A 22,618-nucleotide genomic window follows, 5' to 3' on the forward strand; every position below is an offset into this window, starting at 1 on the left:
CCTCAATAAGACCTCCAATAGCTTCAGGGCATAATTACTTTAAAACCTACTATTAAACACCACATGGACATTCTGAGCTAAAGACAACCGCATGTTTTAAATCAATGAGTTAAAATCTGAATGAATTGAATTAGCATGTCGCCAAAATCTTCTTGAACCTTCTCTTGGTTGTCTGCTAGAGATGCTCAGTTTTCATTACAGCTCCCCAAATGATGTGAATGACTTTGCACTGCAAGCAAAGGCCTTGAGGCAGGAAGAAAGAGATATGAAAGGGTAAGTGAATATCAATAATTATACATGGGATATCTCGGTCAGCTCCCTACCAGTGGTGCATTCCACAAAGACATTTCCATTTTTTTAAATTCTGGCGTACTTTATGCTTGCCGTCCTATGTTACAAGTCAGAGTCAAAAGCTTAAAAGGGCACTTAAATAAATTGATAGTTATGAACATCATAAAATTATAGTCATCAGTTGTTGTAAGTTTATAGGGGCTGATCTATATATTCTGTATATGAATGATATGACAAATTTCCATCACTGCAAGCATAAGATAAATGCTGCATGCTCCAGATAACCCCTCCTTTTAAATTTATTTGACATATGTTCAGCTATTAGCCTCCTGCTAAGCGCTAACCACTTTTGACCTTCATACATATGTGAAGTCACTGCAGTGTCTGAATCCTTTTGTCATAAATTTAAATTCAAGCTCTCTTGACCTTTGAAGATTCGCAGTGATGAGACCAACAAAAGATGACAACAAAACCACTTTCATGAAGGCTGCCATGAAACGTTAATAATTAGGAAATTCGTAATTAGACCCTTCAAATCAGAATTTGCATGAATTCCTCAGATGAAAGTAATGAATGTTCATCCATTTATGGGAATTTGGGTTTTTGAGTAAATTTGCCAGATGATGCTGGCACGACACTGACATTTAACAGGAGAAAAATTAATCTGGCATCTATTAGAAATATAGCTATTATAATCTCTGTACACAGGAAGCAATAAAGGTGCATTCAGTTATAATTTGGTGCTGTTTAAAAAGGTTTTACACATTAAGAAATAATGTTTTCTATTGTGAAGAGTGATCAGAATGGTGTACACTCACATGAGAAAGACTTATAACAGTTTTCTATGAGAAGGGTTTTAATTTTGTATGGTGCAGGTCACCCCCCTCGATGTGTTTCGCCATGTTAAAATGCAGTGAGCTGTTGTGTTAGACTAAACATCAGAGAACATCTTCACACCTCTGCTCTTAACTGTTTTGAATGTTTAATTGTAGTGTACTTAAAAACTGTGGTTGCAAATAATATATTAATGAAATAAACAGCCACTTAAGTGTACCTGAAAAGAATAAACACTCCCATACACTTTTTAAAAGCCAAATGAAAACTTTTACTTTAAATTACTTAAAATGTACTTAAATAGCTTTAAATGTAATTAGTAATCTTTTGTTATGCTTTAAGGAAGCACTTATATTCAAGGTGTTTTTACTTAATTCCACTTAAGTATATTATTTCTGTATATTACTGTATATTATACAGTACTCTTTTTAAAAGTATGCTTAAAGGGTTCACCCAAAATGAAAATTCTGTCATTAATTCTGTCATCACTCACACTCGTGTTGTTGTTCATTTTCAGAACACAAATTAAGATATTTTTAATGAAATTCGACAGCAACACAACTGAAATGTTCCAAGGGCCAAAAATATAGTAAGGACATTGTTAAAATTGTCCAGGTGACATCAGTTGAATAACAGTAATTTTACGAACCTACAAGGATACTTTTGTGTGTGCAAAGAAAACAAAAATTACTATTTTATTCAAAAATTCTTCTCCTTCACGTCCCCATCCACCACCATTCATGAGAGTACCATGATGCATGCATATGCATTCTTCTGCTTGTAAACAATGCGCAGCATGTTCAACATGTTTTACGTCAACAGCAACACATGCATGAGTCAAATTGTTGGTCAGTGTACTATAAAAAGATCCTCTGAGTAATTAATGAAAATAAACAAATTGGGTGAACTATCCCTTTAAATCGTAGGCCTACTTCTTTTTCCATAGGGTCTGCAGATACAGTAGTGTTTGTGCCATTTGATGATGCAAAAAAAAAACAAGAAATGAATCAATGGAACTTGATCTCATGCTTTACCAGAGGAGACAATACCAGAATCAGTACCTGTACAACCGAAGAAGTCAAAGGTTAAAAGCCAGAAGACCGACAGAGACAAAAATGGGTGTAAACATCGATATGGCATAAACAAAATGGAGAGATTTGATGACAAAAAAAATCCTGCGTAGTAATGCCAAAGTTGCTTCTTTTTTTGCTTGACACGTAAGGGGATTCATTAACGTGTTGAGAGCGCTCTCTAAAACTCTAGCTAGTATCAGAATCATTTACATAAAACTCAGAGACCCTCGTGCTGATCCATGTCGATCTGGAATCTATTGATGAAAGGAAAATAATCAAAAGTGCACAAACTTACAAGATCTTTCAGAAAAAGCCTGTGGCAGCGCCGGCTCTCCCTGTGTGCTCGTTGAGCTGCGTTTAGGATTACTGTGCCTCCAGCGTGGAGTGGCAGATTACGAGTACAGCGATCTGAGCATGTCAGCACTCACAGGCCACTGATCCGGGTAAGGCTGGGGAGCGGATCTGCTTGGACTCCGACTCTCTCCCCATTGTTCCACGTCTCCACGCCAGTGCACAGCAAGAAACTCTAATCTGCTGTAGAGCAAGCGAGGACACAGTGAAAACTGGCCACCAAGCGATTACAATAATCACTGCATTCCAGCCATCTGTGAGTTGAGAATTTAGGGAATTTAGGGAATCCATTCGGTTTTAACGGTGTCCACGGCAGGCTGGAAGGAGCTGAACAATGTTTCCAGCTCAATGAAGAAACAAGGGTTGAGTGCAGATGAGGTAAAATATCATTCCATATTGCTGCAAAAACCCTCTGCGTGACCTGACTTGACTGCACTCATATCATGTATGTGAACAGATGCCTGTAATACCGATTTAACAGCCAAATGAAGAGGATCAAGCTGTTTTCATACATCTGAGTGTCTTATTCTCCTGGTGTGTCTATTACATATCAGCCGTAATACATCAGAGCTCCTCAGGGATTATGATGATCACACTGTCACACGCTCTAACAGCGCTATTCAAGCCCTTTATGATTTAACCCATTCATTCTTCCTGACTATGATCTCTATCCCTCTCATTTCTATCTACATCATAATTAAAAAGTCTCATTAGCTGTGAGAAATGTAATTCATATTACACCACCACACTTTGTTTGAGCATGCGTTCAAATAAGGTAATTTTACACGCTTCCAAAGAAAACAAAACACCCTAATTTATATAACCAAAACCAAACGGTAGTACAGTGGGTCAAATCAGTGAATCAGTTTGTGTATCTGTTTATTTCCTCAAACCGTACAAATGTACTTGTTCAATAGAATGACTCAGACTTTCTAACTTAACATATGAGAGAGACAGAGAAAAAAGCTCACCAGTGAGGTGAGTGCTCTATCGTAGATTGTTTTTAGAAAGATCTCTTTGTGGTTTCTTTTTGTTTTTGACTTCTGAATGCAAACAGACATGAATACATTAAATATACCACCAGAACGGCAGCAAAGGTGTTTAGACGCTGTGTGCAATATGGGCAAAATCTGTATGCTAATCATAGTTTACTCCAAGAATTTACCATTTTACACGTGTGGATGTCTTGAATGCTTGTGTGTTTATGTTAAAACCGAAAAAAAAAAAAAAAAACATGAACATGGTACAAGTGAATTGCACACACTGTAATTCAAATCAAGCTCTTTCAGTTAGTAGTTTTGCTTAGATTTACATGTTGGCCGGTAATTCAGCGTCTCTTCTAAACTTTGCTCTCATTTCTCTTCTCATAGAATAACCAAATTTCATTTAGATCAAGTGGCTTTTGTTTTTGTTCTGCAGTCTGTGTCGTAGGGTTAGCAAAAGATTAATTTTCAAAAACAGGCCATTAATAAAAATATCTGTTTGGTATCAATGTAATTGTATTATCCTGCTCTCAATGATAAGCATAAATAGCTTTCTCACTCCTACACTTGCTGGGAAATGAAAGCTCTCAATATCTAATTCTATCAGCATTGGTCTAGAGCGAGCCATCCATCTTTTACATCACTGACTCACACAGATGCTGGCTGCATTAATTATATTTCACAATTGTCAGCAGATTAACGAGGACACTTGTGGTTGCCAGCATGTCATAAAGTGTCTGACTGCATCTAAATGTCTTTTGACCTTTAGTGGATATAAGAGGTCAGCGCAAAACGCTAAGGCTAAAAATGCAAGTTTGTTGAGGCTTTAAAAACTTATGTAAGACAGTATTTGGTTCCCGATAATACTGAATATTTCTAGGGTAGCCTACATCTGAGACTTACACTGCGGTCAGGTGAGCTGATTAGAGAAAGCTACACTGACAGGCTATCTGAGCTCAGTATTTTTTTCTACAATCTCAGCAGGTTGAAATGTAGGATGAACAATACAAAGCTATCAGCTCCAGTACTGTCTCAGAGCCAATGCTATCACTGAGATTATATGAGCCAAATCTACCTATACTATCAAACAGCAGAAAAGAAAAGAAAAGAAAAGAAAAGTACATTAGAAGAGTGGACTGTTGAAAAATACAGAACAGATCAGCTAAATCTTTTACAAACCAGTTTGCTGATTACTAGTAGCTACTGCAGTTCAATGGTTTAGGGTCAATAAGATTTATTTATTTATTTTTAAGAAATGTATATTTTTCTTTAGCAAGTATGGATTAAATTGATCAAACGTGACAGTTAAATCATAATGTTACAAACGATGTCTCATTTAAAAAAATACTGTTCTTTTAAACTTTGTTTTCATCAAAGAATCCTGAAAAAGTAATCAAAAATAAGCAGCACAATGTTTTAACAATAAGAAGAAGAAATTTCCACCAAATCAACATATTAGAATGATTTCTGAAGGATCATGTGACACTGAAGACTGGAGTAATTACTGCTGAAAATTCAGCTTTCCATCACAGACATACATTACATTTTTAAATATATTAAAATAGAAAACTATTTTTTTCTATAGAAAACGTCTCAGGTTACGAATGTAACCATGGTTCCCTGAGAGGGAACGAGACACTGCGTCCTCTGAGGGGACACTATGGGGAACACCTCGTCATGACCCGTGTCTGAAGCATACTTTGAAAAACGCCAACGTGTTGGCCGGCGACAGCCTCTGACGTCACTACCAGCGCGACTATAAATACGCGCCCGTAGGACCCGTCACTATCTTCTTCGTGAAGCTTGCGTCCGAAGCATGGCAGGGAGCTTAGAGGACGCAGTGTCTCATTCCCTCTCAGGGAACCATGGTTACATTCGTAACCTGAGACGTTCCCTCTCAAGGGAACTTCGAACTGCGTCCTCTGAGGGGACACTATGGGGAACAGTATACCCACGCCGCCCATGCTGAGGGGAGGGCAGACCAGAATCATGGCAAACACTAAGTACCAACTCTATCGCTTTTCTCTTCACCGGGAGTCGCCCCTGGGACGGTCTGACGGCTGTCTTATGACATTATCCCTTACGGCCAAAGGCCTAAGCTACATACCCAACTTATCCTGTAGGGCCCTGGCCCGGGGTAGAGCTAAAGGCTTGGAATCACAGAGATTCCTTTAAAGGGATACGGCTAAGAGCTTGGCACTTTCCTCTACCAAGTCCTTGCCTGTCACACAGGGGCTACTGTTAGCTTTTGCAAAACTTGCCGAAAGGGCTGTCCCCACAGCACTCTAGTAGCGGCGACCTGTTCTAGATAGGTATCCGAGGATACCTAGGTGGAGTGGTGCCCAAGATGAACGGGGCTTAAACCAACTCAAGAAAGGGCATGAAGCAGCAGCGCGAAGCCCTTACCATCTAGGGTTTTTAGAAAGAACGCAGAGACTAGCGTGCGAACTTACCACAATGTGGATTTCAGAAAGTGCGCAAAGACTCACGTGCACACTTACCATAACATGGATTTACAAATACTGTTCTAAGGAGGGGCTCTCGTGGAACTCTGTCAGAGCAGCTCGCAGAAGAGTGGCCCGGGAGCAGAGCAATTGGAGGCCTCAGCCCCTGCCTCAGCAGGATGCCTGCTCTCACAGAGCGTCTCAAACAGTATGTGGTACTGGAGCGCTCTGAAGAACCGGGAATCAGTCTCCCAAGAGAGGAAGACTCCGAGCTCCGAGCAGCATGCTCATAGGTGACCCCTTCAGAAAAGGGGAGCGCTGCTGAACTACCCGAGAATTGCCCACACAGCCCCCCCAAGTTGAGGGGGCTTGGGGTGTACAATAAGTACACACCGGTTGGATGAAGCCCAAGGAACACCGGGGTGAATCATCCCAAGAAAGGGAAAGAAGCGGAGCGCGTAACCCTTACCATACAGGATTTTAGAAAGTGCGCAGAGTCTTGCGTGCACACTTACCACTTTACGTGGATTTCAGAAAGTGCGCAGAGTCTTGCGTGCACACTTACCACTTTACGTGGATTTCAGACAGTGCGCAAAGCGCTAACGTGCACACTGACCACCATGTGGATTTGAGAAAGTACACAGGCAAGCTTGTGTACTGAAAGGTTACCTGACAACCACAGTATGTGGGAGCTCACATTCAGAGAGGCCTAGAGAGGCCTACTATCTGTTACCAGATAACCACTTCAGTGGAAACTGAAAGCGCTCGACTCCAGGGAGGCCTGGTGAGGCCTACTACCTGACAACCACAAATCGCGGGAGCTCGCTTTTTAGGAAACGCACAGTATGTGGGAGCTAAATCTCCAGGGAGGCCTGGTGAGGCCTACTACCTGGCGACCACAGTATGTGGGAGCTCGTCTTCAGAGAGACCTGATGAAGCCTACTATCTGAAAAACACAATGTACTATTTAGTGGAACGCACAAAATGTGGGAGCTAAATCTCCAGGGAGGCCTGGTGAGGCCTACTACCTGGCAACCACAGTATGTGGGAGCTCGCCTTCAGAGAGACCTGATGAAGCCTACTATCTGAAAAAACCACAATACGTTATTCCGTGGAAACGCATAGTATGTGGGAGCTAAATCTCCAGGGAGGCCTGGTGAGGCCTACTACCTGGCAACCACAGTATGTGGGAGCTCGTCTCCAGAGAGACCTGGTGAAGCCTACTATCTGAAAAAACCACAATATGCTATTCCGTGGAAACGCATAGTATGTGGGAGCTAAATCTCCAGGGAGGCATGGTGAGGCCTACTACCTGGCGACCACCGAACGTGGGAGCTCACCTTCAGAAAGACCTGGTGAAGCCTACTATCTGAAAACCACAATATGCTATAGAGAGGAGACGCACAGTATGTGGGAGCTAAATCTCCAGGGAGGCCTGGTGAGGCCTACTACCTGGCAACCACAGTAAGTGGGAGCTCATCTTCAGAGAGACCTGATGAAGCCTACTATCTGAAAAAAACACAATATGCTACCCCGTGGAAACGCATAGTATGTGGGAGCTAAATCTCCAGGGAGGCCTGGTGAGGCCTACTACCTGGCAACCACAGAACGTGGGAGCTCACCTTCAGAGAGACCTGGTGAAGCCTACTATCTGAAAGGACCACAATATGCTATTTAGTGGAGACGCACAGTATGTGGGAGCTAAATCTCCAGGGAGGCCTGGTGAGGCCTACTACCTGGCAACCACCGTATGTGGGAGCTCACCATCAGGGAGGCCTGATGAAGCCTACCACCTGATAACCACAATATGTGGGAGTCCACCCAGCCCCTCATGTTGAGGGAAGCGATGCTTGAGGTGTATAACAAATACACACTGTTTGAATGAAGCCCATGGAACCCAGGGCTAATCATCATAAGAAAGGGAACGAAGCGAAGCGCGTACCCCTACCATACAGAATTTTAGAAAGTGCGCAAAGTCATGCGTGCACACTTACCACTTTACGTGGATTTCAGAAAGTGCACAGAGTCTTGCGTGCACACTTACCACTTTACGTGGATTTCAGACTGACCACTATGTGGTTTTAAGAAAGTACACAGGCAAGCGTGTGTACAGAGAGGTTCCCAAGCATCGCAGAGGCGCTGGATCGCACGGGAGCGGTGAGCTCCAACCCTCTTTTCTAGGCGAGGGGAGCATCACCTGAGGCAGTAAATACAGAGCTTCTTGCCGTAACCACCACCTCCCCGGATGCGCCAGGCGGCCAGGCGGCCCCTCAGGGTGACCTGGCCGGACATCTATGGAATTCCCTGCAGTGCTGTGCCAATTCTTTGGCCACCTAGCTACTGTAAAGGAAACTCACAGAGATTGTTAGTAGACATATAACCACCAGCAACATAACGTCCATAAACAGGTAGAGCAAGGGTTACGTACTCGCCCACCCTCCTGTACTGGAGTCCCACTGCGGGGCGCCCCCTTCTGGTCCGGACCGTCAGTAAGGCGGTTGCTATGAACATAGAACCAACCAGAACATCATAGGTCCAGGAAGGAGACTGTTATGTGAGAGACCGTCCACCTAACCTCGATCAGGTGGAAAGCTGGTGGCTACAGGGGAATTAGGCAGGGGAGGACAAAAAACAGAGGTTAAAAACAGAGGTTAAAAACATCCGGAGCTACTAGGTCATCCTACCGCTCTGACCCGGGCGAGGACGCTGCCTCGTCTGAATCACGTCCCTCAGACCCTGCTTACCGCTCCATGACCCGCGGTTCCTCTTGCCCCTGCCCTTAAGCGGGGGAGGAGCGTGAGCCGCAACACTAGCCTTCTGCGCCCCTCTACGACCCTCAGATCGAGATGGGCCAGGACCCCTGAGTTGCTCGGGCTTGGACCTGGACCTTCGTGGAATGAAGGATTTAAAGGCCGCTGAGCGCGCCCTTGCCTCCCTGAACTTCCCGACCACCATCTCGACGGAGGTACCAAAAAGCTCAGAAGGCGAGACCGGAGCATCGAGAAGAAACCCCCTTTCTTCCTTCCCGATGTCAGCCAGGTTCACCCACAGATGTCTCTCCGTCACCACCATGGCCGCCATAGACCTGCCCATGGCGGAGGCGGCCTGCTTGGTAGCTCGGAGAGAGAGGTCTGTGGTGCGGCGCAGCTCGGCTACCTGGTCAGGTGAAAGGCCCTCACCTGTATCCAGGTCCTTCAGCAGGTCAGCCTGGTAGGCCTGGAGCACCGCCATCGTGTGCAGTGAAGCCACGGCCTGACCAGCTGCCGCGTATGACCTGCCATTTAAGCGGGATGTATCTTGGAGGGGCTTAGATGGCAAAGCGGGAGATTTAAGAGAGGACGTTTGCCCCACAGAGAGATAGCAAGCCAGCGTCTCTTCTACAGGGGGCATCCTCTCATAGCCGTTCTCATGCAAGCCCTCGATATTAGCATAGCTCGTATGCTGAAACCGGTGGATGCGAGAGGAAAACGGCCTCTTCCATTCCTTTTCGACTTCTGCATGTAAGTCAGGCAAAAATGGAAGGCTCACCTGGGCTGGAGGGCTATGGTCAGACAAGTACCGCTCAGCGAGGCGACCTCGTGGCGCCACCTTACTGGCACGCTTCCATGGCAAATCTAATTTTGCCGTGGCGCGATCCATAACCTCTAACAGCTCCTCATACGCGGGACAGGAGGATTGAGAAGGCTCAGCCTCAGCTTCTTCACCACTCTCAGACATCTCCTGCTCTTCCTGGGTAGAACCCAGCAGAGCACTAACTTCAGTGTCAGAATGGGTTAATGATACCACATCTGCCTCTCGAAGTTCGCTCTCGTTCGCCGCCGGAGAGTGTGAAAGGAAATGTCCCTCTCTACACTCCTCAGCGAGATCCATTTGTGATCCCCACGAGCTCATTCTCCTCCGTGCCTCGGCAACGGCGGGACCTGAGCCGCGGGATCCAGATGGCTGTCCCTCTTTCCTCGAAAAGAGAGACAAACGAGAGTGGAGCTTTCTCAGAGAGAAACGCTCGCAGTGCACGCAGACCGCCCCCTCAAGGACATCGCGCGCGTGCTCTTCGCCCAAACAAGAGACGCAAAGAGTGTGTGTGTCATCGGGTGTCAGATAACGCTGACACGGATGCACACACTGTCTAAACGCCTTGCTAGTGGAAGCCATGATGAAAACAGTAATAGATCGCTCTTACCGTTTTGGTCGTTTCTCAGATGCACGCTTCAAACAAAACAGTCAACTGAAGACGAAGAAGATAGTGACGGGTCCTACGGGCGTGTATTTATAGTCGCGCTGGTAGTGACGTCAGAGGCTGTCGCCGGCCAACACGTTGGCGTTTTTCAAAGTATGCTTCAGACACGGGTCACGACGAGGTGTTCCCCATAGTGTCCCCTCAGAGGACGCAGTTCGAAGTTCCCTTGAAAGGGAACTATTATTTTCAAAATCTTAAACTTTTGAACAGTGGTGTACATTTTTCAAGTGTAGTCGAAATGAACTGTCAAATATAACTGAGATCCCATTATATAGTCATATACATAAATAATGAATATAGAAAAAAAAAAAAACACCAAGTAGAATCACATACAATACAGGAGGTATATCAGCATACTGCAAAGATAATTCAAAATGAATTTTGTAATAGCTTGGAAATTTTGTCCATAAAATGCAGGGAAAAGTATGTTTGCATTTTGAGAAACAGTTGTGTGTATGAGTGTGTGTGCGCATTATACAAGTAAAAGAGTACCACTGCAGGAATATCTTCATAAGGATCAATTTTATATGCACACACACACATCAGTACATATATATATGCGCATATATTATTAGCAGACTTTCCAAATTGACCAGGGAAGGACTCCACTGCTGGTGTCAGCAAATAGTTTAGTGTCACCAACAAGGTGGATTATGCAATGGCAGTGGCTTGGGAAATGTGACCAAAAAATCTCATTGGTTAGTCAGATTTATTTGATTTATTTTTACTTTTTTATTGGATGTCTATTTTATAACAAGTCATTGTGGAAGTGAAAAGGCCTTAAGGGGCCTTATGTTTTGGCCACTTTCATGCTGGTTTTGGCATGGCTACACAGTTTGAGATGGTCTACCTGCAGCAATAGCCAGCCTAACCAGACAGGGCCAGTAATAGACATTGTCTTATTCCAGTAACGGCTTGTGCAAGCTTGTGCCAGAAAGATAACAGTGTCGCCCATCTAAAACAGGCCCAAACTCCTCTAAGATGTTTTTGTTTTCAGCAGTAGTGTGGAGACTGTCATTAGCAGTGTGTGGTCACTCTTTGAAAACGTGAGTAATGTCCTAAAGCAATAGCTCTGCATGCAGGCAGGATTTGCTGGCCCAGCACTTAGCGTGAGAATACTGTTCAACAAACCATATGAGAACTTGACCTTCTCATGCAGATTGAGAAAGAATTCTTTCTGTGACAGATATGCATCATGAAGCCTAATAGGAACATCACTCAATGCCTTGATACATTATTCTCTCCAATGATTTAAGAAGAAAGTGTACCCAGGCCTATGAAACATTTACCCTTATTTCAAAGTCAATGATAACTGCTACCCATTATGCTCTTCAGCTTTTTCCTTTAATCTTCCTTTTAATATACAGCTAAAAGAAAAAAAAAATCATATCAGCAAGACACTGACACAGCACAGCCCAAAGAGCTCAATGCACTGCATATTATGTGAGAAGCCCTGGCAGCCAGTCATACAGACATCTCCACTTAAAATAAAAGAGGTTCATGCTAATTCTGTGCATATTTGCCAGAAAACTAGAGGGACCCCATTGCCAAGACAACTGCTAAATTGATCGAGAGAAGGTCACCCACCAGGAAACCTAGCCAAGTTAATTTTTAGCATCACCCAAGCTGTTGATGAGACTCAAGCAAAGGATGTAAAACAGCATGTTACACCCTGAGTGCACCACTGCTCATAATTAAAGGCAGCCAGACCGACCCAGTATTTTACACATGAGAGGATTTTTTTTACATACATGGATAGGTTGAATGCTCTCCAAACCCGCCTGTACATTACAATATATTACAAAAATATCATATAAAAGCTTTTTAACATCTTTTTTTGCTATATTTCATCTGTAATTGGATATAAAGTGAACTTCATAAGACAATGAATAATTGTACTCTATGGAATGTGCCCAGGGGCATCATGCACCTACAGTTTTTTGAGGGGGCTCCAGTGACAGATCTGGCACTTCTGCCTGAGACTATGAGTCATGACAGTCTAGAACTGTAATTCTAAAGTGTGCATGGGGGTTGGATTCAAATCCTGATATAACATACATTTTCATAATGAACTGAACTTGACTGTTAGTGATCTTCCTGCATTTTCATCTAGGAATGCATAGATGCAAGATGACTTTTTTTTGTGATTCATGAGAAAAACCCAACCCCAAATGAATAGAACTATTTTACCTTCTGGTAACACTTTATTTTACTCTGTCCTTGTTACATGTACTTACTATTATTATAACAATAAATTATGCATAATTTCAAGTAACCCTAAGCCAAACCGCAATCCTAACCTTATCCATTTAGTGAGTACATGTAGCTAATTAATAATACTCAGTACTTAAATGTATAATTACACTGTAACAATGACATGACGCCTTAAAATTAAGTAACCTAAACTTTTATCGTAATACTTACTGCAACGTCTTCAGATCCAATTATATACTTCTGAATTATAAACTTAATTAAGAACATACATTACCAAATTGATTGCTTCTATTCCAGATATAAAGAACATGCATCAGTTTATAAAGAGCATAAGGTCCTGCACCAGTTCAGTCTTTGATATACTTAATAGCTTATAAAAACAAATGATTTTAAGCCCTTAGCATTTGACATTGCAAGGCTAAACTGCACCAGTGCACCTTATCTCTACATTTGGAAACACATTTTGTAAATTAGAGAGCGTTCTCTGTAGTCTTTAATGTACCTCACCTGCAGCACAGATTCCCAAGTGAGAGTGTGACATTTAAATTGATAAATAATTCATATTTCAATATTTAAATGCTAAAAATATTCAGTTATCTTGTCAGATTATGTTACGTTTTGTAACATTTTGGATAGATTCCCCCAGCTACCCACACACACAACCTCTGCATGAATCACATAAGCTAAATTACAAATTTTGGCTTCAAAACTGCAAAATTCACCAAAAGGCAGCATCTTTGGGTCACTATTAATTTTGCACCTACAATAATTGTGGAACTTAATTATCAAATTACACACTGTAATTTTTTTTTTTTTATTCCAGAAGTTGCTTTTGAAATCCATTTGGATCAAAAATCTGTAGGGGTGCATCCGTTTGAATAGGCCTGATACCTCTGAATATGCCTGGCCTTACTGTGAAAATCTCAGGATAATTCATTACTAAATGAAATGTCTTCGATTGGACTTTCTCTGCTTGCCAGATGGCCCATATTTTTATTTTTTTTTGTTGTAGATGAACATAATGTCCAACATTGCTAAAAAGATTAAAACATGGTATTTTTTGTAACTTGAATAGATTTTGATGAATGTTTCTTGTCATTTTCCCCACTTTCCACGGCTGTGAGACATGTTTCGTGTCGGCTACTCTGCCAGCTATCCTTTTTCAGCAATATTGGTCAGCATTTCCTCCTAACAGCTTTTGAACAGCTGTTATTTTGTGGCCTCTGCATGCGCAGTGCTGTAAGGGAGATTGGCATCACTCAGTCCCTAATTAGGCAGCCTGCACTTCACCAAAACAAACATTGCTCTACAAAGAGATCCGACTCAATAATGCCAACAAATTGCTTTCTGTCTCCCAGCAAAAAGACTTCTGCTTCTTACCTCTACCTGTGACAGAACAAAATCAGATGTCTCAGATCAGGTGTGCTGTGTTTGGAATCTAAGACAAAAGATGATTAGAAATCATAACTCTGTTATAATGCAGAGCATGATGAAAAAGTATGCTGAAAAGATGGATTTTTGAAATGTAGCTGATGAAGTTGGCATATAAGATTAAATGAGGATACTGACATGCTATGAAGATGCGCTGAAGAGAAATGAATGGAACGAGGAGCCTTGCAACACAGAAAGATCAAGTAGCTCAAGGATACGGGGCAGATTTCAATATGGTCTTCTGATATGAAGCATGAACCTTTTTTGATGGCAAGATCAGCCTTTTTCTTCAATAAACACTGAGCATGAAAACCTAGCAATGAAAATAACAGCTAGACAGTAACATCAAGCATCATAGCGCAAGGAAGAAAAGGAAAAGATACATAGCAGCATGTAGAAGAGACATGAACCACTGACCAAAGATCATGACACTAAATATCTGTAGTAAAAATGTCCTCAATGTAATACAATGCCAACCCGACCATTTTTGAACAAGTGGTTGATCGACCTATCTATCATATTTTTATTTGAATGTTATTTAGACAGTGTTGGTCAATGGCTAAGTGACCTAATTCCACATCTGCCACTGATTCCTACATTTTTTAGTCTGAAATAGTGAGTCTTGACAACAGTCCCAGGGCTAGAACATCGTTAACCTGTTATGTTGGACAGAGTGAGGAAATGCCTGAGGTTATTGTCCTGTGAGCTTCTGGTTAATATTACATCAGGGGAAACATGTCTGCTGTTACAGGACAATGACAGTTGGGCCGCTTCCATCCCATCAGCCCAGATGGTGGGGCACACGCTTTGCCCCCCAGCTGGCTCATGGAAATGTCACAAGGATGGCCAGCATTTGGTTCATGATGGGATAAGAAATGCAAGAAAGTATGTTTTAATTTTGCTGATGCTTTGCTTTCAATCACTGTGTTTCAGTGAGAAACCTCAAGGGACATGCTAATGTTACCATATCACAGTTGAAGAACTTCAGAGTAACATACTGTGGATTCCAGGATGGAGTGATGTTTTAACAGGGAGAGGTTAAATAATTTGGAATGGGACACGGGATGCTCTTCTTTTTAAAAAATGTTCAAAAGTTTCAAAAGATGTTTTGGTAATCTTAACACTAAGGAGAACGTTCTTTGATGTGGTGTTAGGATAAAACAATCTTTTAGTTATTTTTTAACACCCTCAACAGGTTCCTGAAGTAATACTTGCAACAACAAAAAAAGTATTTTGAAAATCATCCCACTGGGCATTTGGTGCAGTGAAAAAGATCAAGAGATAGCACCACTGAAGCGGCATGTGCTAAATACTTTAGATATTGCATAAGCATAAAACAACAGCATCTCTCCCTCCAAACACCCACGTGGAGTTACAACACATGTATTTATATCACACTTCAAAACAATCACTTAAAGTGAATACCGGTATAATAATATATAAATATAATTACATTAACTGTTGTTCAAAAATTTGAGGTATGTTTTTTTATTTTTATTTTTTCTGAATACTTATATTCTGCAACAATGTATTACATTTTGTGTCAATAAAAGGCATTCATTAAAATTCAAAAGGTTTCTACCTAAATGCTGTTCTTTTGAACTTTCTATATATCATAGAGTCCTGAAAAAAAGGTATTATGGTTTTCACACACACAAGGCAATACACATGTTTTAAACATAGGAAATGTTTCTGAATCACCAAATCAGCCAATATGATTAATTTCTGAAGGACCATGTGGTACGTAAGACTGGAGTAATGACTGCTGAAAATTCAGCTTTGCCATCACAGAAAGAAATTATATTTACGGTAGTATATAAAATATTTATCAAGACATCAGAGACATAAAAAACGTGTACTGTTGTAGTGCTTCCATGTATATGTTGGTGTGCATACCTTTAATTATTCAAACACACAAATATAATTGTATAACATGCATTCAGATGGACTAAAATGTAATGGAAAGGAACATGGGCGCACCAGTTTAAGCTTTAAGAAAGAACATCATTAAACCTGGTATGTGGTTGGTGAAAAACAACCCTATTTTGGGGATTTTTGGGAGTTTAAAATATTCAGAGGAAAGCTTCAGGATTAACATTCAGATGGACCCACTCTTGTATTACATTTCTGTTATATTCTTCCTGTGCTGCAGAGGCACTACAATAAATAAAATAATAATTATAACAAAAAAATCTAAGGAAATACTATCTAACTTTACTCTGACAAGTTATAGTACATACTCATGTCTACATGTTTTATCTGCATATGAATTATATTTTAATTGGAGAGGAATATTGAATGCATATGAAGGAAGGTTGATTGCATGCATTATCATGGCTGATATAATCCAAGAACATTTACTAGAGCGGAGACTGCATGAAGTTTTGAGATACATAATTAATACTGAGTGCTCACTAGAGACAAATAATGGATGAAAGAATAGAGAATGCAAGATGTAAAGCAATGCAATCCACCATTTAATGTGCATTCCTCATAAATTATTTTTTTTAAATAAATGATACTAGACCAGCAACAGTGTCATCCTGCCAATAGCTCGATTAAAGCATGTGTACAAAAGCCTCATTCATGACTGATCATTTTCCAGATTCTATCAACAAAAGGTATCAGATGAAAGCAAACAAGTAATGAAAGGCCACACTGGTGTTCTAGTTCCTTGTTTGTGCTCATCTCAAATTGACAATTCACACAATTTTCAAACCATCACTCTAAAAGTGTTTATATCATATTAAAGTTATTTCAAACTTTACCCTTAAGTAAGATTGCACTATGGCCTCAATTAATTTAAATGGATTAAAAAATATATAAAATAACATCTGACCTTCTTTTTCTTTCCTGGCATGCATTCAAATTTATTTAAACACATTGTTTAGCTTACTAATGCAGTAAACATTTGAGGGGAAAAAAAAGTTTTTCTCTATAATGAGCCATACTTTAAAAACAACACGTTTTTAAACAAATATATTTATGCGTGTTTACACTGAGGGAAGAAGAGGTAGAGGAACAGCATGATGGATTATTACACAGAGAACAAAAGTAGAGCCATATGTGTGCTAGTAACTGCAACTGAATTGTAATATCTGCAAGAGCAATTCATTCTTGTACCAAAAAAGCCACACGTATTGAAAAGATTCATGATCCAAAAAGGTTGCTCTTCTAATCATAACAAATGAGTGAATGAGACAGCATACATTTTACAACGACTCTTATATAACTGGCCACAAGCCGCCTAAGAGGTCATAGCTCCACCGGATACAGCTTACTGTATCTCAGATCAGTGATAGATAACAGATGCATGATCAACAATAAGGCGGTTTAGGCGTTGGAGAACAAATAAGGCTTTTGTCATTGTCTAAGATCAGAGAATAATTGCAGACAGAGCACATGTGTGTCAATGTCAGCATTTCAGGACAAACCCAGGTTAATGAAAACGTGTCTTCATAAGACTGTAAACAGAATATCCACAGAATCTGCTGACTATCCACTAACTTGCAGTACAAAAAATCTGTCAGACCTAGTTTGTCACCATCAGTAATTCAGCAAAATCTGTTTCATTCTGTTCCGTGTATCTCCCTCTGCAGATGTGAGGCAGGGGATGCAGTGATTTAGGCTGAATAAAGCCTTGATTAATCAATATTTTCATGCTCTGATGCCCACACAGCATAAATCAGCATGGAGATGTTAACAATATGGACAACACTGTCAATGCTCTTCTGCGCCTCTAGCCTTTCAAGGTGATTTATATTATGCACCATAGTCTTAATGGCATTCTCTCCGTTTTCCCTTTTATCACTTTCCAAAGTGTTTCAGTGCCAATTATTAATTTTTCATGTACATTAAAACAGAAGCATTTTGGTTGTCCATTAATATCTGAAAGAAAATATGAATTGGTCATGTCTCGTCATCTACTGTATCATTAGTGCCAAACTATTATACTGCAAAAAAGGGGGAAAAAAATGTCTAAAGACTCCTTCCCCCTCGATGCCCACAGGAAATCTGGTCAGCTCCGCAGGAGAGCTCCCTTAAAAAGCCTCCTGCGTTTGACCTCATAAGAAAGTTGAAATAAATGACTCTATCATGCTAATGCCCGACAAGGCTCCGCTCTCCCCCACTGAGAGGAGAGTTGTATTTAGAATGTTAAATCAGTCCTCCTGTACCACAACAGCACTCTGACATGCGTTCAAACTGAATAAATATTGGTGTCCTGTTTGGGTCAATGCACACGGTTTGCACTTCAAACTTAAAGTTAAACTTCAAAGACAGAAATCTGAAAAGAACTTTCAGCTTCAGGCTATTATAGATGAATTGATTGACAAAGCAGTATGATTCAGTCTACATTCCTTCTTACAAAAACATCAGCATACACATTATCTCGGCATTAATTTTCTAAAATCTAATTGTGAACAATTGATCTATGCATATAATTTTATATATATATATATATATATATATATATATATATATATATATATATATATATATTTGTGTGTGTGTGTGTGTGTGTGTGTGTGTGTGTACATAAATCTGTAATCAAAATGCCATAACTAGATCTTCTTTATGGTGATGTATGGCAGACTTCTCCAGTCACTGACTGCCTTTAAACTCCGCCCCTTCGGCCTCCATCCAATCAACAACGGATGAATAGAACCAAGTCACCAGCTTAAATTTTTCTATTTCAATCATCTATTTCACTTGATAATCAAAATACAGAAAAATAAATATGTCACTATGTCATTGAGACTTTAATGAAATATTATAGATTTAATACATTTCAACCCAGAATATGCCTTGAATTTATTATTTGATAGGGTGTATAGTGTAGCTAGATGAAGAAGTTAAAAATCTTAAAAATACAGGCTTGACATCTATGGCTCCAAAGAACATCCATGGAACCTTTCCATGGCTACAAAGTGTTCTTCACACAATGTTCTTTAAGAACAGTTTACTGAACTGACTGGGGATATTTTTAGTGTATGTAAGATTTCTATTGAATTAAAGTGAAAAGGGGAAAAGGTCTGCCACATTAAGATTTTTATAGACCCTTTCTGGAAAGGATCTTTTGAGAACCAAGAAAAGATTATAAGCCACCAATCAAAGATTCTTCATCGTCCACTTATTTTTAAGAGCGTAAAAGCCAATACATGGCAGCCAGTGCTGCAATGTCAATGTCTGGTTTCGCTGTCCTTGAAGGGGATATTTGACTATTCTTCTCACTAACTGTCCAGGTGCTGTGAAATTCAGCACAGTGCATTCTAGAGATGCTGAGATATCTTAAACATGCATGCAGGTCACTCACATATTCAGAAACACACTCTCTAGTAAATCAACAATTCGCTATGACTTGGATCAATCATTCCACATCTCTATTTTTTTTTATTTTTAGAGTAAAGTGTGCTGAACATTTTTATTACAATCAAGTTACCAGACGATGTCAGAAAACACTGCGCCCCTGGGTCCTGACTCACTGTTTGCCCTAGCCAGTGGAAACAAGGCTTTCATCTTGTGTCATGTTGGGACCCTCCACTGTCCCAGTGGTCACAGTAAAAGGGATGTAGTTGTTCTTCCAGGGACACCAGATCTGAAAGGACATCCCCTTGTTATCCCTCTTTGAGAGCAGAGCCAGAGGCTCCTGAGAGAGACAGCAGCAACCATTATCTCTGTTACCTGACACAGATGACAAGGGCATGATGGATCTCCAGCTTTATTCTGGTACCCCTGTGGTAAATATGAGAATATCTTTTTACATGTCCTCATTGAGGATTCACTTCATCTGGTCCCGATCCACAAAGCACATCTCATGCAGAGCACAACCATCAATGACTAAGGAAGTTTTTGCTTCCTATCATGTAACAATTCAAACTGACTCTGAAAACATAAAAATGAAAGATGTCCAATGAAACTTACAGATACTATCCACTGCTTAGTGTTTCTCATCTCAATAATAGAGAAAATGCAGGGGAAAATGTACTGTGATCCACTGATTCACACAAGTATAGCTGAGAAGTCACCAACTAAGAATGTTTTAGACACACAAGCTTCATACAGAGAAATGACAATCAATGGCAGTAAAGAAAAGTGTGTTGGGATGACGACAGAAATTAAAATCTTAAATCAGACTTTTTGGCACACATAACTATAAAGACAACATTAAAATAACATTGAGGAGACCAGAGAAAGGCCAACGCCATCACTTTAACTGATTAGAAATGTGCTACAGATCATAAGAGCACCACTCTCTTTAAAACAATTTTAAGGTAAGAAAAAACAATTTCATGGAAGGTATGTATTTTAATGCAAGATCATGTCATTGCATATGAATGTAAAATGACAGGAACAATGTCATTTGAATCAGCAGGTTTTCTCTCTCTATCTTTTTTTTTTTTTTTTTTTTTTTACATTTAATTGACACACATACATAAAATAACCAGAAATATTTCTGAGCAAATGGGGAATATTGTAACACTTTTTGATGAACTTTTACCTGAAACACAAACATCAATAAATAAATAAATAAATAAATAAATAAAAATGGGACAGTATATGAGCATTTGTGATAAACACACTCAATTAGACATTCTTATATGTTTACGATTTTACTTGCGCTTTGTGATTTAAAACTTTTCCTATAAAATGGTTACAATAAAATTAGGCTAATAATGGGGAGTGACATAATTTTGAACAAGTAACTTAATTTCCTTCCATTATAATGCTACAACCAGTCCAGCATTCCTGTGCATAGTTTTTTACAACTATTCGTGTACCTGCTATTATTTTAGACAGTTAAGTGATAAGTAGTCTAGTAGCCTAGATCTATAAACTATTTTGTATTGGATACTTGTGCGACTATTATATTAAAGTTTAAAGACACACATACACACACACACACACACACACACACACACACACAGTATGTTACAACATCGCCTGTCTCCTCTACACATTAAGTCGAAAAAGCATATTAGCCTCAATAACTGCTTATTACGCCTCAATTTCCATGATACAGCGATTGAATATGAAATGCTAAATCTCTCACACCTGCTCCACTAACATTCGGAAAATGCTTGTGAGAAGTCGCATCGTGATACCCGATATGCACCAGTCATTTATTGTACATTGATACGGGCTCATCAGATGCCTAAGTTACATTAAGTTTACATTAGCATTCGTCTTTAAATCCCCTGCACTCTTTCAATAACTAAATTGAATTAAGAGTGTTTAGAATCAGTTTGAAACCAACGGATCTAATAAAAGCGCATCTAAAGAAAACACAAGTCAACTTTTAATACAACGTTAAACGACACTGCAGGTACTTACAGTGACTGGCGCACAATGCCGAGCTGAGAACGGAGAGCAGCATCAAACTGGCAGCAAAAGCCCGTGATTTTGGCAACTGCATGTTGTCCAGGTTTCCCGATGTCAGTATATCCTAAATGCGAATGAAAATTAATGTATTTCCAATACGATTCGCGCGTCTCTCTGTTCTCGTGAGTATTTCAGTGGCTCGTGCTTCTCTATCCTGACACCAGCAAGCAGCAGAAAGAAGCTCTTAAAGACACCCACAGCTCCCCAAACGCCGTCATCGTCCGCCCATAACACGCATACACTTACACACGGCGCTCCCTCCTTTACCACGCGTCCCTCATTTTCCAAAACAAACACTGGTTAGGCTCCAAATGCATCAGAAGCCAGTCCCATATGACATATACATTTGTTTTGGAGGAATAGAGGCGAACGATGTGGAAAACTGTATGTGGCATATTCATCAGGGCATAATGATTTCATCAGTGGATTGTGAGCCGAAATGCTTTCAGCACCATGGACAGCTCCACCAGGACTCTGCCTGTTGAAGATGTTTAAGAACATGGTAGCTAGTTTCCAGCTGGTCTAAGATGGTCAAAGCTGGCCATTAGTTGGTGCCATTAGCTGGCTGACAAGCAATCATGTTCCCGCTTTAACATCTTAAGCTGATATTAAACAGCTAGTTGAGATTGTACAAAGGACCAGCTAACAACATGGCTAGACATCCACATTTGGACTTATTTATTCAGCAGATGCTTTTATCCAATTAACATCTTAGACCAGCTATAAACAATGTTCCAAGTTCCAACACAATGCTACCAACTTAAAGGGACATTCCACTTTTTTTGAAAATACAAAAACATTTTTGAATCCATTCAGCCGATCTCTGGGTCTAGTGGTAGCACTTTTAGCTTAGCTCATCATAGATCATTAAATCTAATTAGACCATTAGCATCTCGCTCAAAAATGACCAAAGAGTTTCTATATTGTTCCTATTTAAAACTTGACTCTTCTGTAGTTACATCGTGAACTAAGTCCGACGGAAAAAAAAGTTGGGATTTTCTAGGACCATATGGCTAGCAACTATACTCTCATTCCGGTGTAATAATCAAGGAACTCTGATGCCACTCAATGGGTGCAGCAGGGACAATGATATTATGCAGCACCTGTAAATAGTCCCAGCTAGGTAACTTCCAAAAAGCCTATTTTCAGGTGTTGTGTAATGTCATTTATCTGCGTAATAACATTTTTGAGTGAGATGCTAACGGCCTAATCAGATTCAATGATCTATGCTAAGCTAAGCTAAAAGTGCTACTGCCAGACATGGAGATCGGATGAATGGTTTCGAAAAAAGTAAACTCAACTGTTTAACTCTAGGGGAGTTTCAAAAAAAGTGGAGTGTTCCTTTAATGAATTCTGATTGAAACAGAAAACCAAACAACT

At 40.4% G+C, this 22,618-nt stretch overlaps 1 protein-coding gene across 1 annotated transcript in view; it reads right to left on the reverse strand.

The window, feature by feature from the left end:
• cntnap5a (contactin associated protein family member 5a) overlaps positions 1–21,434 on the reverse strand; it is a 68,460-nt gene extending 47,026 nt beyond the window's left edge. Inside the window, exon 1 of the mRNA XM_059500006.1 lies at positions 21,191–21,434. Coding sequence (XP_059355989.1) covers positions 21,191–21,272 — 82 coding nt within the window. The 5' untranslated portion in view covers positions 21,273–21,434. The remainder of the gene's footprint in view (positions 1–21,190) is intronic.
• Positions 21,435–22,618: the final 1,184 nt, after the last annotated feature.

This window comes from Carassius carassius, chromosome 19, assembly GCF_963082965.1.
Source record: "Carassius carassius chromosome 19, fCarCar2.1, whole genome shotgun sequence".
Classification (NCBI taxonomy): domain Eukaryota; kingdom Metazoa; phylum Chordata; class Actinopteri; order Cypriniformes; family Cyprinidae; genus Carassius; species Carassius carassius.